Source organism: Haplochromis burtoni, unplaced genomic scaffold (assembly GCF_018398535.1).
Source record: "Haplochromis burtoni strain Fernald_Lab_line unplaced genomic scaffold, NCSU_Asbu1 Contig_79, whole genome shotgun sequence".
Taxonomy (NCBI): domain Eukaryota; kingdom Metazoa; phylum Chordata; class Actinopteri; order Cichliformes; family Cichlidae; genus Haplochromis; species Haplochromis burtoni.
Window position 1 is genome coordinate 1,660,764 of NW_024582440.1, and position 18,247 is coordinate 1,679,010.

An 18,247-nucleotide genomic window follows, 5' to 3' on the forward strand; every position below is an offset into this window, starting at 1 on the left:
CAAATAAATAAATGAAAGTTGAAATAACAGCAAGTATTTCCCCCCTAAATACCGCCTTTCATAATCAACAAATAACAAAGCTGGGATTTCCCCAGCATACACCACAGTGGCTAATGTCACTTTATAATGTCATTTTGGTCAGCTGTTATCGAAGTGTTAGCTTTAATGCCCTTCTGCAAAGAGAAAGAAGACACTGTGGTGAGTCCTGAGTTCCCCATGGTCGTGCTTCTCTTTTACAGGGATTCCCATGATGAAACACACAGAATTATTTTATCATTCCACTTAAAAACCAACAGGAACAGAAACAAATGTGGGTTAAAAAGATGAAATAGAGCAAATTCATCATCAAGTGGAATGATCAATCATTGGAAGGCCTTTTTCATCAAAAACACACAGACACAAAGAAAAACAGAGTCTACAAGCACAACCATTACCCTGTTTATAAGCAGATTTGTACAGAAACATTTTATACTGTTTTTTAATAATGTTTCTATATCCCAAATATAATCAAAACCTGCATACTAGTACACACTCTGTCTGGATAAATATACTATTCAAGGTTCTCCAGAGCCTACTCTTCCTCTTCTGTGAAACAAAGGACCACAAAAAACAGTAAGAGCTGACTATGCATTCATTGATCCTGGCTGTCTATCTCTATGGCAGCCTATTACAAATACAATAACACTTAAGGCATTAATGAAGATTTTATTGATCTTATTACTGCTATACTCAGCCACACACACACACACACACACACACACACACACACACACACCTGAAGCCTATCCTCCTTTCTCTTTGTGCTTATCTTATTTCTAAATTGATAAAAGACGTTTCATTGATTGTTAAAGGAAGAGGAAGCAGAGATAAAAACAAACACTGTAGATGGTCCTTGAAAGGCCAGTACATTCATTGATGGCACTTAAGATGAGGTGATTTTTAGAGAGTGTGCGTGCGCCTTTCAGAGGCAAGATCCAGAGACAGTGGTCTTGTGTCACAGTGTAGAAGGTCTGGCCAGAGTCGGCTCCAGAGCTGCAGGAGAGTTCACGGCTCCCAGGCTATGGAACCACAGAAATACCATCAGCATCATGCTGCGTGTGCTTTGACAGATGAGATTTGTTAACAGTAAGGTGGTCACACCACTGACCTCTCTATAATACCGTTGTTACACTGTAGCTCCCTCACCAGAATCTCCATTTCCTCCTTCAAATGGTGCATCCTACAAAAAAGAAAGAAATACTGCAATGGCAGTCGGGAAATGTCTTAATTTTACACACACACACACACACACACACACACACACACACACACACACACACACACACACACACACACACACACACACACACACACACCTGGAGACCATCTGGTCATTGTCTTTGGGTATGACTGCTGACTGTTGTTCTGGTCTTTTGGACTGCAGAGTGTAAAGGATTCTGTCCATAACCTGAGGACGACAAATGAGACATGACATAGTCACTGACTTGCGCGACATCACTAATACAATAACTACTGAGCACAAACAAAAAGGCAGCACAGGAAAAATGTATGTCAGACTCCATGTTTATGCATAAGGTGTCAAGACTGTGTCTCCTAGGCATGAAAAGAGTGATACTGACCTTATTCTGGCACTGCTCACTCATCTCTAAGTCTGCTATTAAGCCTGCAGAGAAAGAACTGAAGTCCTGCAGTCGGGTCTGCAGCTCCAGCATAAGGCTGCAAACAAATGTAGAAGCACACTTGAGTAAACCTAATTGGTAACAGACAGGTTTTCAAACCCACACCCACCATCCTGCACCATTCTTGGAAAGACCACTCTGCTTTCAGTTATTAAACACCATCATTAGGCTGGTAACTAGGCAGGGTTTAAGGCTCAACGACCTCATAGAAATAACCTTTTCTTCAAATTTTTAACCATCAAGTGAATACCAAAAATGTTGTTCACCCTTGTGTCCTTATGGCCTCGCACTCCTTCACCTTCTTTTCCTAAGCCAGAGTTTCCTGTTGCTCCAGTTATTCCACTGCCTGCCATGGGAAAGCTATCGCTGGCCACACGAGTAAACAAAAATGCCATCCTGTTCCTGTTTTAGTTGCTCAAGCATCAAGTAATTTTCCACGGAGATTGGATATCCACTGACAGACAGTGCTACCAAATGAAACAAATGCTTATAGATAAACAATCATGGTGGTGGTGGGTTTTCTTTTTAATTTTTATTGTCCAATCACTTTATAACGATGATGAAAGATAATTTAAAAAAGCATTACTGACAAAATGGTGGTTTGTACATGTGCAGAGGAGTTGTGTTTTGGAGATGATCACACAGGATTTAACGATATTAAAGAAGTTTGATATAAAAAAGATTATCATTGAATCTAGATAAAACCAAATTTATGTTGTTTGGAAACCAAAAGAAAAATATCAAAGTAAAAATATGTGTTGACAATGTATATTTAAAAAAAAGAGTGAATTAAATAAAATTTCTTGGTGTGATCATTGACCACAAGGTCTGTTGGAAACCACAAATTACTTATGTTCAAGGGAAATTGGCACCGGGCATGGCCGTCCTGGGGAAAGCAAAGCAAATACTGGAGAAAGAAAGCACTGCACATATTATACTGTGCTTTACTACTGCCGTATATGAGCTACTGTGTAGAGGTCTGGGGAAACACATACAAAAGTAATACACAAACAATAACAATAATACAAAAAAGGGCCACTAGATTAATAAATAATACAGGATACAGGGATCATACAAATTGACTATTTTTCAAAATGCAAGCTATTAAATTCCAAGACTTGGTGGAGTTTAAAACAGCGCAAATAATATATAAAGTAAGAAATACAATGCTTCCAGGTGACCCTGAATCCTCCCTTAGTTATGCTGCAATAGACGTAGGCTGCTGGGGTTTCCCATGATGCATTGAGTTTTTCCTTTCCAGTCACCTTCCTCACTCACTATGTGTTAATAGACCTCTCTGCATTGAATCATATCTGTTATTAACCTCTGTCTCTCTTCCACAGCATGTCTTTATCCTGTCTTCCTTCTCTCACCCCAACCGGTCGCAGCAGATGGCCCCACCCCTCCCTGAGCCTGGTTCTGCCGGAGGTTTCTTCCTGTTAAAAGGGAGTTTTTCCTTCCCACTGTCACCAAAGTGCTTGCTCATAGGGGGTCATATGATTGTTGGGTTTTTCTCTGTATCTATGAAGCGCCTTGAGGCGACTTTTGTTGTGATTTGGCGCTATATAAATAAAATGGAATTGGATTGAATTGAATTCCAAAAGAAATCTGATAATTGTTTATAGAAAGAGAAGGTGAGTATAACTTAAGAGGGAAATGGAATTTTAAAATACAAAGTGTTAGAACAACTTTAAAAAGTATGTCTATCTCCATAGCAGGAGTTAAATTATGGAACAGTCTAACAGAAGAAATTAAAGAAAGTAACAACATAAACCAGTTTAAAATAAAATATAAAAAACACATTTTAAACAAATATAAGAATGAAGAAAACAGGGTTGACCCGGGCGGTAATGTTGTTCGTAATAGTGTTTTAGTTTGTTTGTTTCATAATTTGTGAATCTGCCAATGTAACCATTCTGTCTTTATTTATATGAAAGTAACTATACTGTGGTGGGGCTTGTTTATTTGTTTTGTTTTATTGTTTGTTTGTTTTGTCTTTGCTTTAGCTTCATATGTTGTTTGTTTAATTTAAGACTAAAAGAAAATTTAATCAATGAGACGTAAAACTTGAGGGGGTAGGGACTAATAAGTGTATACTTCTGCCTACTCCTTTTCAAACAAAATAATGGAATGATCTTTTGTAATGATTGTGAATGCACATGTTTGAAATAAAACTGAACTGAACTGAAGGAGGGACCGTGGATATATTGGATAAAGGATATAGAATACTGAACTGCCAGCCAGGGGGAAAAGAAGAGGACCTCAGAGAAGTCAAACCTTAAGATTAGGCTTAAAACCTTCCTTTTTGATAAAAATTATAGGTAGGGCTAGATCAAGTGACCCTGAATTCTCCCTTAGTCGCGCTGCAATATGCCTAGGCTGCTTGGAGCCTCCTATGAAAAACTCATCTTTTCCCCTGTCCATGTGTTTATACAGCACTCTGATGTAATTATTAATTATTATTAATCTGTGGCTCTCTTCCACAGATTTCCTTCTCTCACCCCCAGCCGGCAGATGGCTGCCCTTCCCTGAGCCTGGTACTTCAGGAGGCTTTTTCCTGTTAAAAAGGAGTTCTTCCTTCCCACTGTCGCCAAATACTTTCTCATTGGGGGTTTTCTGTTTGTTGGTGTTTTCTATGTTTTTTCTGTGCTATTGTAGTTTTTTCACCTTAAAATATTAAGCCTTACCTTGAGGTAACTCTTGTTGTGATTTGGAGCTGTAATAAATAAACCTGAAGAAAATTTCACTGGATTCAGCTGAAATCCAGCAACAAATTGCAGATGGCTAAATCAATCAGTATTGTGTGTCAACTATGGAGACATTTCTTCATGGTGGAAGTAAGAATTGTTTTCTTTGTGTGTGTTTTTGTTTGGAACACATATTGTGTATTATAGAGGGTGGATAACATCTTCGCTTGCTGCTGGTGATGCTATCATCCAAAGGAGGACGATTGGAGTAGGGAGCGAACCACCCAGCCTTATTATGGTCATTACTTGAGCCAAAAAGAAGGATAAGCCACCACGTATTCACTGGATAATGACTTGTCAATCACAATCGTTTGTCTGGTCAAGGTGGCAAAAATTCTCAGTTTGAGGCTTCACAAGCTGCGTGGCTCCACCCATCTTTTATACCATATATGTTTTTAACCTGTATTTTAAATTAAAATGTTTCTACTCTACTTAAACACATTTGAAAGACAGAGAATCAAAGTGCATAAAGTATGTAACCTGTATTCCATGTTACACAAATATACAGTGATGATGACCAGGGTTAATCAATAACATACAATATCAGCTTTGATCAACTGTTTGAATGACTGCTAAAGGTTATTTTAATGAAGGAGTAGCTTGCTCTGACCTGTTCCATGTTCTTGTTGAGTCTAAAACCTCTTTGTATCTCTGCACACAGTCTTCTCTGAACAGAGATTTCACTCGCTTAATGTGGCTCGACAGGTGGATTCTGTCAAGGAAGAACAACAAACAGATTACACGACAGCGCAGGTACTTTACAGGCTGGGGCATAGCTGTGGGAACACAAATCCATAATCACACACACGCACTCACTTCTCAAACTTGTGGATTTGCTCATCATTGTATGCTAGCTCTGTGGGAAAAAGAAGAAATCTGTCAGATGAATAATATGAAACACAAACAAGAAATTTATAGTATCTATAGAGAAGCTGTGCATACTGCCAGTCAGCCTGTCTTTACGATAATGCTGATGAATTGCTGTTATCTTCTGTAGCAGCATCTCTATCTTCTGGCAGCTATAAGAAAAGAAATTAGTTCTAATAAACACTTATAAATAAAACCAATTGTCCATTCTGCAGTTTTGAATCCCTGCCCCCGATAGTACCTCTTATCATTGGCCAGAGTCTCTGACAACTTGGCCTGTTCTATCTGCAGTTGATCAAGTCGGTTCTGAAACTCTTGGATACCAGCACTGTACAAAGGTAGGTGTTGATGAACCTGAGGAGACAAGCATCTCAGATTCTTACACACAACACATCAACAAAGCACAAATCTGTGCAATCAGTTATGATTCAAGCTCTCACATTTAGGGGATTCAATATGAGACGCATCAAATATAAGCTATGCTGTCTGCCTGTCTCTCATGATATTGAATTTCAATCAACTGCGAGGGAACTCTAACTCCTTTGCATACCAGGTTTAAATCTTACTATAACGCTAAGGCAATGTGCCTGTTTATATATAAATTCATAATAAACCTAAATTTAGCATCCTCTAAAATTTGAACTACAATACAGTATCTTATAATTCTAGTAGCAACCAAATATCCATCTCAAAGACACTCAATCAGTGTTAATATTTGCCAATAGGTAGCATAAAAAGCAGGATGATTATATCTGCTTTCCCTCTATGATGTTTTTAGAATAACAGCATGTAAATCAGGTGCACCACAAACTGCAGCATCCAGTACTACTACTACAGTACCAGCAAAAAGGTATTAAACCTTCACAAAGACAAGACATAATTTGAGTTTTAATTGTACAGTTTTAACTGGGACCTGTATAACTGCATCAGTCGAGCTCATCTCTGTTTTTTGCTCTTGGTACTCACCTGCCGCAACCTTTGACCATTAGCAGCTGAGCCTAGATTTTCTGAAGTGTAAGGGTCTCTAAGAAATGTAGCAGATATTGGAGGAGAAAGGAAGGTTATAGGTTAAAGATGGCATTATTACAGTATCAGGAACATTAGAAATGTTTTATGTCTATGTTTACACAAGACCTAGCCTCATTTGTCAAGATAAAAAAAAAAAATCTACCTCTACAAGGTAGATTTAATAATCTACAAGTATCTACAAGATAATCTACCTACAAGTATGCCCGAATTATTGCAAACACTGCACTTTACCATCTCGAGTGCACTTTTACAGAATTAATTTTCTGTGCTTATTCTAAAAACACTTACGGGTGCCAGTGCTACCCTTCAGCCTTCTAGTAGATACACTGTATGTATTCATTTGAAAATCCCAGGTGACTCCCTTCTTGAGCTATCACATTCACAAGATTTCCAGAAAACTTGCTGCAACAACAATACCTCTTCAGCCTTTTACAGCTTAGGGTTAAAAAGTGTGCAGACAAACTTACAGTGTGCGAATCCCGTGTTCTGCATTGAGGCAGGACTGCAGTCTAATGGTGACCATGGCAATACTGTGCAAGGCTTCTCTGCACTTGTTGCGCAATTTCATTCTAAGAAACAAGAAAAATAGGGAAACGCAGAACATAAACTGAAGGGAAAAAACACCCGGGAGGCCCAGAATTCCAAGAAGACTAACAAATAATTTTTTATCTGTGTTTGTGTCTCACATGTAGCTGTAATATCCCTGCAGCAGCAACTCCCGGTGCGTGTGCAGCAGCCGTACTATCCTCAGATACTGGTGGACTACACCTACTACAATCTAAAAATAAAAGGGGATCGGGGGGAAAAGAAGGCAGATATGAAAAGTGTTTAGTATATAAAATAATATATTAAATAATATTTTAAACTAATAACAGGGAGCATTTACCTTGGAGAAATTGTAATCTGCCATGATGTCAAACCTGGCCGGGATGACGGGACTCTCTGCTGCAGAGGACAAAAGAAATACATCGCAAAAAATATAGAATTCATGAAAATGTGCAATCATGTCTGTGCAACTGTGTGATAACAACTGCATGCTCACACCAAACCAGCTAAAATATTTCTGTTGAGACAGAAACTGACACCTTTTTCTCAAAACTTAACACACACATATTTCCGTTATGCAAGTCTCGGTCTTACGTTCTCTGAATGGCAGGCTGGTGTTTGCTTCATCAGTTGCATAGCTGAGCAGAATGAGGGGCTGAGAAGGTGAAGTTCGTGGAAGATTGACCACCTTCATGCTGCCCTCCAAGAGCAGGTCATGTCCGAGGTACATGTGATGTTGTTGCTGTACCCCTATACCTGTTTGAGACGCCACCTCTTCGAAGAAGATTGATACTCTGGTTGAGAAGAGAGACAGATTTTAATTTTGTTAGACACATTTTTAAATTTCAGGAGCAAGTTTGCTTCTTAAGACTGTTCTCAGTGCGCCTGGTCGCTGCTGTTTGGAGTGAAGCTTATTTAGTTAACTTCTTTCTTTTGACACACAGTTTTCTCCTGGAGCTGGAAGCTTTGAATACCCTTTTGATTTGTTCTTGTCCAAATCCCCACAAATAAAGTGTATTAAATTTCGGTGATTACATGTGTCAGTAAGTCTTTTAAACCTTTAGTTCGCTTCATAAACAATGACAAAATAATAATGGTCAGATTACCATAAAGCTGAGTTGCAGACATATTTTTATACAAAAATAAATGTAAAATAATTATTGTATTTGTTTTAGCTTTTTGTCTTTTTTTCAGTGCTGGCAGAGACAAAAACAGGAAACATGGGGTGAAAAAAGATGAGGAAATAGCAGCAGTTATGTTTGCATAAAAATCACGATTTCTTAAATTACAAACCTAACATACAAATCTGCTCTGTCCTCAAACGCCCTGAGTTCTACTGCACAGATTCAATGAACTGAGAGTGAAAGGCTTTAAAAAAGCAATTTGAGATTACAGATATAATCCACAGCTCAGCACAGAATTTACTGGCATTACCACATTAAAACTATAACACATATTACACCTCATTATTCTGCGAGTTCTTCTGCTGCGTATTTCTTGTATAAATTCCAGAAAACAAAATGGTTTCACGTCATTGTCAGTAACAAATTCAAACTCTCATCAAGATACTGAGCTTGCACTACATTTTTTTAATAAACAAAAACAGCCAAAGGGAAAAAAAGGCCACCCATAAAGGCCTCTGCAGACTTACGTGTTGTAGTGGTGTATGTAGATGCAATGTGCCATGGCCTGCTGCAGAGAAAAGAGGTGAACTGCTTGCCGCTGCAATACATCTGTGGTGGCTGTGAAGAACTGGTCAAAGCACCAACACTTTTCCTGGTCAGCCTCCATTATACCTGCTAGTACTGGAACCAGCTGCACCCTTAGACCCCTACAGCCACAGAGACAGGGAGAGCAAGAAAAGGGAACAACAAAGAGAGACAAAAAAAACCATGAGGGTTTGATGGTGACAAGGTGTGTATAAATAGGATTTAGTTGTTTTTATTAGGTGGCATACTGTGACAGCTGGCAGCTGTGAGGTAGGTGATAGCTCCAGTCTATAGGTCCGCCCTCTCTCCGTTGTATTCCAGCTATCGCCCCCATAGGTTTCTCTGTGGTTATTTTGAACCTATAAAACAAAACCCCCAAAATGGTTCAGAGGAAATACATAAATATATGTCCTAAGGCACAGTTACTAACATTGATCATGGCTGGTACATGTAGATGTACAGATGTTAGCTGTGGTTTCAGTTGGGGGCTTGAAGAACTCTAATGTATTAACTTACATAATGGGCTTGTTCCTTCGTGGTCCTTCATATGGTGTGAAGGGAAGACTCCCAGTGGCAGCGTGGTATAAGGTCACACCAATACTCCACAGGTCGACACTCACCCCGTAAGATTTATGATGAGGCTTACGTAGCACTGCGCGCTCATACATGTCTGGGTGCTACACACAGACACATGAAGAAGAGAAAACAGTCAAAGCACCTTCATAGTGAGCCACAGTGCGCCATTTCGATCCAGCACTGTGTATCAGTCAAGTCTACATAGTTCACCTTTTGTTCTGATAATGCAGTGATTCCCCGGCTGGGGCCCCCTTGTGGGGTGCAAAGGTACCACAGATGGGCCGCAGAAACAACAGAAGGTCAGTTTGAAATTCCTCAGATGTATGTACTTTTACATATTTATATAAATATATTTATTTATATAAAAAGTGACTTAAAACTGGTGATAAAAGCTTGTGAGTTTGGGATATTACTCATTATTTTAGCCTAAAGTCGCTGCTCTTGTATCAAAGTTTGTGTGCCAGTGGCAGGTGGGTCACACATTGGCCTTTAAGACGTTACATATGACTGGGTAGCATTTGAAATTTATAGCCATAATCGTGTTTTTTATGGTTTTCTGATAAAATTTTCAAGAAAATACATCACTTGTATTTTGAGTAGTGAGTGAAGATTTAAGACTAGATGAGCCCCATGGGATTTTCTGGTTTTTAAGTGGGCTGCGGCACTCTTGATTTTAGGAATGGCTGTTATAACTAATAGATTTGACCACTAGATGGCTACCTAGTCCTGATCATGCAGGCTGCCTTTAAATATTCAAATTTGGGCTCCTGAAGATTGTCATTTAAATGTCACTTGGATACTGTCCACTTTGCTGTGAAATCGGACCCTGGTAACAAAACATTTTCACATCTACCTCAGGTTAAATCACTCGCAGAGGTGTTGGTCTCCACCTAATCTAACATAACACAGAGATTCAGATCAGAGTTTACAAGGTAAGATATTCCATTGGGGAAATTAGGATAAGCAAAATAGTTTAGTGGGGACAAGGCTGCAAGCCGAGTGCTGAAGGAAGCATTTTAATTATTGCAATATGAAAGTGTATCGATTTAAAGCTTTTACTTTAAAAATCAACACTCCTTGCGAACATGTTATGTTATATACTTTTTATTGACCCCAGTTATTAGATGGGAATGAATGCACTCTTTCACCACTGTCCCTACAGTAAGCCAGTAAAAAGATTTTCTGATGGAAAAACTCATCATCATAAATGTTTTTAACTGTAGTGCAAATGGAACATAAATGCAACGGACCATGTCAAGGCCACCTGCAGGCTAACCCGAACCTGAAAAAATAATATAAGACAACTCTATGTCCACGAACCACTGCTTGCTTTATTCTTTAGGCGGGATAGTGGACCTGCACAGAGCGCTTGCTGTCAATGAAGGCAGTGTAAAAAACATGTATTTCAGTCAGTGAGTGGGCTACTCTTCCCTGTCCTGTTGTTCGTCCCACAGACAAAAACGATGGAAAGTATCCACTACAGCTATTGTCTGTGCGTTTCCTGCTGTATTTTTTTTAAATCTTTGATTTTTTTCCCACATTCTCCCTTTTCTATTCTGGTCCACTCGACAGTGAATCAGCATTCGATTGACTCCTAGGTGATTCAAGTCCAGTGCCGTACAGTAGGATTTTGAAGGACTGCATGGCAGCACATGTGCGGTGGCTAAAAACTCCTCTGTTTGCTGTCCTAATGGAAGCATGTACATCTGCTGATATCCCAGCGTTGGTGTTGTTTCTACATCATCATAGCAGTGTCGGTCGACAATCACCATCGCAACTGACCAATCATGCTGTCTGAGCATTCATTTAGCATTAGCCAAGCAGTTATCTAATCAGGGCTTTAGGTGCACCAGCACTAAAGTTAGGTGCACCCAAATCTGTCAACCGCATCGCTTAACACGACAGTTTTACATATTCACTTTTTTTTTTTTTAAATTGCTGTCCATACAGACATATTGATTTGTAAATGATTAACTAACAATCTTGTCAGCACAAAGTTCTTTATTTTGAGCACAGTTCTACAAGAAAGATAAGTTACTGAAAAAGTGCTTGTGCTTAAAGTGCTTTGGCACTTTGCCACTCTTTGGCAATATTGTAGGCAATGTTAAACTTAATCATGATCTCTGCCTCCTCTGATGACCTGTTTCCTGCTGCCTGCTGTGAAAGGCAGTGGGGAGAGGGGACACCTGGGCAGTGCATTTATCGCGGCATATAATGTGCTTTCTGGATACACTGTGCTGTCTCAGCATTTCAGTTCGAAACGTATTAGCACCAGTCACAACTGCAGTATTGCCGGCTATGGTCCTTCCACACAGTAAATGCAGTGCATCATGTTGTCAGCTTTATCTGTATCTTAGCCAGGGAAACTGGTCAAGCCACTCTTCTATTGTATATACTTTCCCCCTTTTGCTTTCAATGGGCTCTGGCTCGGAGTCAATCGTATGTGGCTCATTATCTGATGCTGTCTCTGGACCAGTGTTACAGAGGTTTTATTAGAGACACAGCTAGTTTTGCAATTTGGCATAATTTTAAAAAAGTTTACATTTCTTCAGTATTAAACAGCAGAAATTCGGTTTTCTTGTCAGAGGTCTTTCTTGGGAAAAATACAATTAAAAAAAAACAGCGGCCGACAGCGCTGTACACGACTTGTTTGTAACAAGCGAACGAATAACGCAGAAAACAGATTTGAGATGGGAAACTGTTCTCAAAATAGAGAAAGAGCTGTGAAGGAAGTGTTATTTTATCATGGTGGAAGCAAAACAGCAAAAGTAAGAGGGAATTAATGGCGATGTTTATCAAATGTGAAGTGTAGTTTTGATCTTCTTCAGTGAATTTTGGTTGGAGAGAGACAACACCTGCAGCTTCACCATCTGTGAGCTGTCGGCTTTCAGCCCCGACAGCGTGGGGGCAACAGTGCCGTCGGGTGAGAAAGCCGACTGTGGTGAGGCGTGGTCATCAATGCAGACGCACCTGCACAGCATCCGCGATCACGCCCACTGTGTTAAAACACGGGGTTGTGGGTTGGAAGTTGTGGTGTGATGTGATGCGTGGCTGGCAGCTTAAGAGCTGCAGCTGATAACAATAAATGGCTCTAAATGATGATCTGTGGTCCCACCGTGACTTATTCACACCACACCGACATCTCACAGATTCTGATGCATCGGGTCCATGCTTTGTGTTTACGTCTTTGTCCGGAATCCTTTTCGCTGCTCTCGTTTACTGTTTTAGCTGTTTGGTGGTTTTTGAAATAGTTTTGTGAGGTTTAACTTGAGATTCTGGCGTTTCTGATAAAATATATTTATATTATATCAGGATTTAATGAATCAAATTGATTATTGACTACTCACCTCTCTCTATCCGCCTGCACTTTCAAACGTACAGACACCTAGGCCTACAGGAATATTTGGACCAGGGCCAACCAGAGAGGTCCCGCCCCTGACTATCTCTGATTGGTTTAGACCACGATATGGGCATAATGTGTGTCTGTTGTTGACCACACGTAGACAGAGTTGCGGAGACTTTTGTTACTCAAACGGCTGATCGCACCGGTGTGACCTAGGATATTTTTTAGTCGCACCATTCAGAAATTAGGTTGCATGTGCGACCTAATTGGTCGCACTCTAGAGCCCTGCTAATGCTACTATCACAAGCAAACCAGCACTAAAAACATAATAAACTGTAATCAGTCTTCACTCACTTATTCGAAGGTCCCCAAAGTATTTACAGTGGGGCAAAAAAGTATTTAGTCAGCCACCGATTGTGCAAGTTCCCCCACCTAAAATGATGACAGAGGTCAGTAATTTGCACCAGAGGTACACTTCAACTGTGAGAGACAGAATGTGAAAAAAAATCCATGAATCCACATGGTAGGATTTGTAAAGAATTTATTCGTAAATCAGGGTGGAAAATAAGTATTTGGTCAATAACAAAAATACAACTCAATACTTTGTAACATAACCTTTGTTGGCAATAACAGAGGTCAAACGTTTACTATAGGTCTTTACCAGGTTTGCACACACAGTAGCTGGTATTTTGGCCCATTCCTCCATGCAGATCTTCTCGAGAGCAGTGATGTTTTGGGGCTGTCGCCGAGCAACACGGACTTTCAACTCCCGCCACAGATTTTCTATGGGGTTGAGGTCTGGAGACTGGCTAGGCCACTCCAGGACTTTCAAATGCTTCTTACGGAGCCACTCCTTTGTTGCCCGGGCGGTGTGTTTTGGATCATTGTCATGTTGGAAGACCCAGCCTCGTTTCATCTTCAAAGTTCTCACTGATGGAAGGAGGTTTTGGCTCAAAATCTCACGATACATGGCCCCATTCATTCTGTCCTTAACACGGATCAGTCGTCCTGTCCCCTTGGCAGAAAAACAGCCCCATAGCATGATGTTTCCACCCCCATGCTTCACAGTAGGTATGGTGTTCTTGGGATGCAACTCAGTATTCTTCTTCCTCCAAACACGACGAGTTGAGTTTATACCAAAAAGTTCTACTTTGGTTTCATCTGACCACATGACATTCTCCCAATCCTCTGCTGTATCATCCATGTGCTCTCTGGCAAACTTCAGACGGGCCTGGACATGCACTGGCTTCAGCAGCGGAACACGTCTGGCACTGCGGGATTTGATTCCCTGCCGTTGTAGTGTGTTACTGATGGTGACCTTTGTTACTTTGGTCCCAGCTCTCTGCAGGTCATTCACCAGGTCCCCCCGTGTGGTTCTGGGATCTTTGCTCACCGTTCTCATGATCATTTTGACCCCACGGGATGAGATCTTGCGTGGAGCCCCAGATCGAGGGAGATTATCAGTGGTCTTGTATGTCTTCCATTTTCTGATGATTGCTCCCACAGTTGATTTTTTCACACCAAGCTGCTTGCCTATTGTAGATTCACTCTTCCCAGTCTGGTGCAGGTCTACAATACTTTTCCTGGTGTCCTTCGAAAGCTCTTTGGTCTTGGCCATGGCGGAGTTTGGAGTCTGACTGTTTGAGGCTGTGGACAGGTGTCTTTTATACAGATGATGAGTTCAAACAGGTGCCATTCATACAGGTAACGAGTGGGGGACAGAAAAGCTTCTTACAGAAGACGTTACAGGTCTGTGAGAGCCAGAGATTTTCCTTGTTTGAGGTGACCAAATACTTATTTTCCACCCTAATTTATGAATAAATTCTTTACAAATCCTACCATGTGAATTCATGGATTTTTATTTCACATTCTGTCTCTCACAGTTGAAGTGTACCTCTGGTGCAAAATACTTTTTTGCCCCACTGTAGGAAACCTGGCAGAGGTTTGCTCAGTGAGTCCGCTATCTTACCAGATACTCTTCAGTTCCATAAATGGAGACAAACTTCTCGTCATCTTCGAGCTCTCTTGCTGCTCCAAAGTCTGTCAGCTTGTAAACAGACCTGCCGTCCTCCCCAACCTGCCGCATTATGTTCCCTGGCTTAATGTCCCGGTGTACCACTCCATTTTCCCGCAGGTGATTCATACCTTGCACTGAAGAGAACAGAGGGTGGAAAGTTTCAGAAACAGGTGCATAAAATTACAGACCGATACCACATATACACACCCACCTATACACTGCAATACTGTGAGGAACTCTGTTTCAGCGAGACCAAAGGCGTTTTCCGGCTCCTCGAGCAGGCTTAGGAGACTCCCTCCTGAACAATACTCCATCACCAGCACCTTCTGTTTAGAGGGCAGCTGAAAGGTGAGGGATTAACCGTGAGGTGTGCTTCTTTTACATGTTGCTAATATTTTTCTTTTTTCTTTTTTTAATATAGATAACTTTTTGTATTCTTACCTCTTCCACGGTGAATAGCTTGATAATATTGCTGTGATTGAGCTTCCGGAGCATCTCGAACTCCCTCATCTGGACCTGGTGGGGGCGGTTGTAGCTCATTATGTTAAACACCTTGACGGCCACCAATTCACCCGACCTCTGCAAACACGCATGCACATTTGCATCACAGATACATCACAGCATTGCGCAAATGTGTCAGCAATCAACAGCATCTCTGAAACCACAGCTTTTCTTATCGTACATCCTGGTATTGCTCTGAGCAAAAGAAGAAGAAGAAGAAAAGCAGGCTGAAATTTCAATAATGACGGCAGCACTGATGTGAATGACTTTTCCTGTGAGTACGATGAGATGATAAAACCATCCTGTGGTTACCTTATGGCGTGCTTTGTAGACGCTGGCAGTAGCCCCCTGCCCGAGGACATCGTCTACAGACCACAGGTAGCTTATTGTACTGGCTGTAATACCTGACATACTGGAAGAAATGAGAAGGGAGGGTTACTATTATTAGAAAAGCCTTGGGAGACAGAACCAAGGTTATCCAATCATAAAACAAACAAATGCTAAAATAAAGAGGTTAGTATCGGATAACCGTACGGCCTGCTGTTGTAGTATTTGTCAGTGCATTGCCATACTGCAAATTCTGGTGTCAATCTGATACCAAGTAATGCAGGGCCAGCATTACCTTTTGACTTGTAAAGGTACTTTACCTGGGGTATAGCAGTGTATCATGACATACGAGGATCAATTTGCATATTCTAAACAAAACTCCTCTGCTGTCCTAATGGAAGCATGTACATCTGCTGATATCCCAGCGTTGGTGTTGTTCCTACATCATCATAGCAGTGTCGGTCGACAATCACCATCGCAACTGACCAATCACGTTGTCTGAGCATTCATTTAGCATTAGCCAAGCAGTTATCTAATCAGGGCTTAAGACCAACTTTTTGCCACGGTTGCACTGGTGTGCCTAACTTTTTTCTTAGGTGCACCACCACAAAAGTATTCTAAACAGATTTAGAGATCACTAAATCATGGTGGTTTTTACTTTCTACAACAATTAGTTGTTAAAACAAAACCTTTCGGCTTTTCATTTATTGTGAAACTGGGGTTTTTTGGGGGGAGGCCTGGAATGTAAATGTGCCTGTCTGTAAAGCACTTTTGGTCATCTTTTATTAATTAAAATGTGCTGTAGGCTATAAACAAAATCAATGTGACAGTCAACACAACAAGGTTGAGACATCTTTCATACTGCATGACAGGCTCCAACCCACACCCGAGACACTAATAAGGTTAAACGGAAAGGAAATGTTGGATAGATTGATGTTTGAGGTGAGGTTTTTTTATATTTCTAAAATAAATAAATAATTTAACACAATGCAGTGGGCTACATGTCAAACTGAGAATAGAAAAAAAGTATCGATCCTATTATGCTAGTATCGATCTGACACCAATACCGGCGTTGGTATCGATACTTTCAATTTTTGAATCGATCCGCCCACCTCTAGTATTTGCATTTATTTATTCGCTTTAAACAGGCTAGTTGAGTTCATGTCGTCACAGCAGCTATTTTTCCCATTAAAAGCAGGTGTTACATTAATTAAAGCTCTGTCAGTAGACAAATACCTCCACGGATATCTCCACTAACACGATTTTTTACATTTTACTAAACTTCTACATCAAAGGCTCTATTAAAACGACGTTAATACGCGGTTAGCTACTTGAAGCTAGGTGTTTAATTAGTTTAGCAGGGCTCGCGCTACTAACCTATGTAGGAGCTGTAGCCGGACCTCACCTGGACCCGGTGCTGCTGCTCGTCAGTCGTCCTTTAATTTAGCCCTGACGGTAACGTGGCAGGAGCAAGAAAACAGCTTTTTTCAGCCGTGCCGCCACAAATAACTGCTGGTAATGTTGGTTACTAACTCCAACTGCCCTCTGGGTTACTGTAAATCCAGCTCGTCTGAAAACAAAATACGCCTACGTGTGAAACTTCTTCCGCAGTTAGAAGCAGCTTTCATACCTGGAAGGGCTCCTTTCCGAACAGGTGAGACGCGGAGAGGAGGTGCTGCTGGACACGGGCTCAGTGTGCCGTGGGTCACTTTTTGTAACGGGGATCCGAAGGGTTCGTTCAGAGCCAGCAGCTGGCCGCATTGCGCTGCGGCGTTATCGTTTAGGAAGTGCGGACTTCACGTTGTGGGACGGACTTTAGATGAAGGCGGAAATGTAGTTTCCCTCTGTGCCTGTGTGAGAGTGACTGCCGTGAGAGTACGCAGATCAGATCAGAGAAACTGGGGCTGGAAAACCCAGGAGCCATACTGGGAATATGTTTTTGCTAGAGGGAAGTTGTAGCAAAAAAACAAAACAACAACAACAAAACTTTGCTACTCTCTTACATAACCATACAATAGTTTTAAGTGTACTTGGTAATGAATGCTCTTATTTATCTCTGTGCATTTTGCTCCTTTCACCACTGACTTCCCCAAAGAATTAGATTAAAATGAAAATTGGCCGCTTAATTTTGCTGTTTGTGTGTTTTTAGCACTTTATTAGCAAGTGTTTCATTACTCCTCCTTAGCATGCCATTTGTGTTATGTTTATCCACCTGTTACTGTTACAGCATGTACAGCTATCACTGCTGTACATGCTGTAACTATGTACAGCTGTCACTCCTACTACATCACTGCCAGCATTAATCATCATCATCATAGTATCAGATCTGTATTTATAAATGGCATACTAAGGAGGAGTAATGAGATATAAATGATGAGTTAAGCATTTGCTAATGGAAAATATGCTGTAATCAACCGGATTTACGGAAGGGTTATATAGAAATTACTTATTTTGCAATCGTCTTTATTACGGTGTTATTGTGACTACATCATAATCCATCCAGTCCTTATCAGACCTTTTTAAACTGATGGCAATATGATATTTTTTAATACTTCAATAAAATATTGATAATTGGTGTCCCTGTATAAACATAATATCACCACACAATGCTACATTGCCCCCATTTAATGTTCATATTTGACCGACTCTTCTCCCATTTCACAGTCTTTTCTAATGTTGAAGATATATAATATATGCATTCATCCATCTTTCTGTGTGGCACTTTGCAGAGTTCTTTGAGAGTTCTGCACGGCTTAAGGGATTTTCTGACTTTCTTAACATTAAATCGATTAAACTCCCCTTTGGACAGCTGTATCTTCGTGCCGTGGATATTTGTTTATTACGTCTTACTAATGCACAATAGTAAGACGTAATAAACAAATAACAGTGGACAGACATAAAATTGG

General features: G+C 40.6%; 1 protein-coding gene across 3 annotated transcripts; it reads right to left on the bottom strand.

Moving 5' to 3' along the window:
• Window positions 1-425: 425 nt before the first annotated feature.
• ikbke (inhibitor of nuclear factor kappa B kinase subunit epsilon) lies at window positions 426-18,180 on the bottom strand. 3 transcript variants are annotated; one of them, XM_005924697.3, is made up of 21 exons: window positions 16,972-18,180; window positions 15,327-15,426; window positions 14,955-15,092; window positions 14,725-14,854; window positions 14,466-14,647; window positions 9,094-9,254; window positions 8,826-8,936; window positions 8,520-8,699; window positions 7,463-7,662; window positions 7,209-7,267; window positions 7,009-7,100; window positions 6,790-6,891; window positions 6,260-6,317; window positions 5,535-5,647; window positions 5,369-5,445; window positions 5,243-5,282; window positions 5,037-5,138; window positions 1,620-1,716; window positions 1,356-1,447; window positions 1,148-1,219; window positions 426-1,058 (listed from the first exon to the last, which is right to left on the bottom strand). In XM_005924697.3, exons 1-21 carry the CDS (start codon window positions 17,100-17,102, stop codon window positions 995-997), a joined length of 2,301 nt encoding a protein of 766 aa, XP_005924759.1. In that variant the 5' UTR covers window positions 17,103-18,180; the 3' UTR covers window positions 426-994. The 3 variants fall into 3 exon arrangements, with proteins under 3 accessions (XP_005924759.1, XP_005924761.1, XP_005924760.1); XM_005924699.3 differs by having other exon boundaries at window positions 16,747-17,108; XM_005924698.3 differs by having other exon boundaries at window positions 16,719-17,108.
• Window positions 18,181-18,247: the final 67 nt, after the last annotated feature.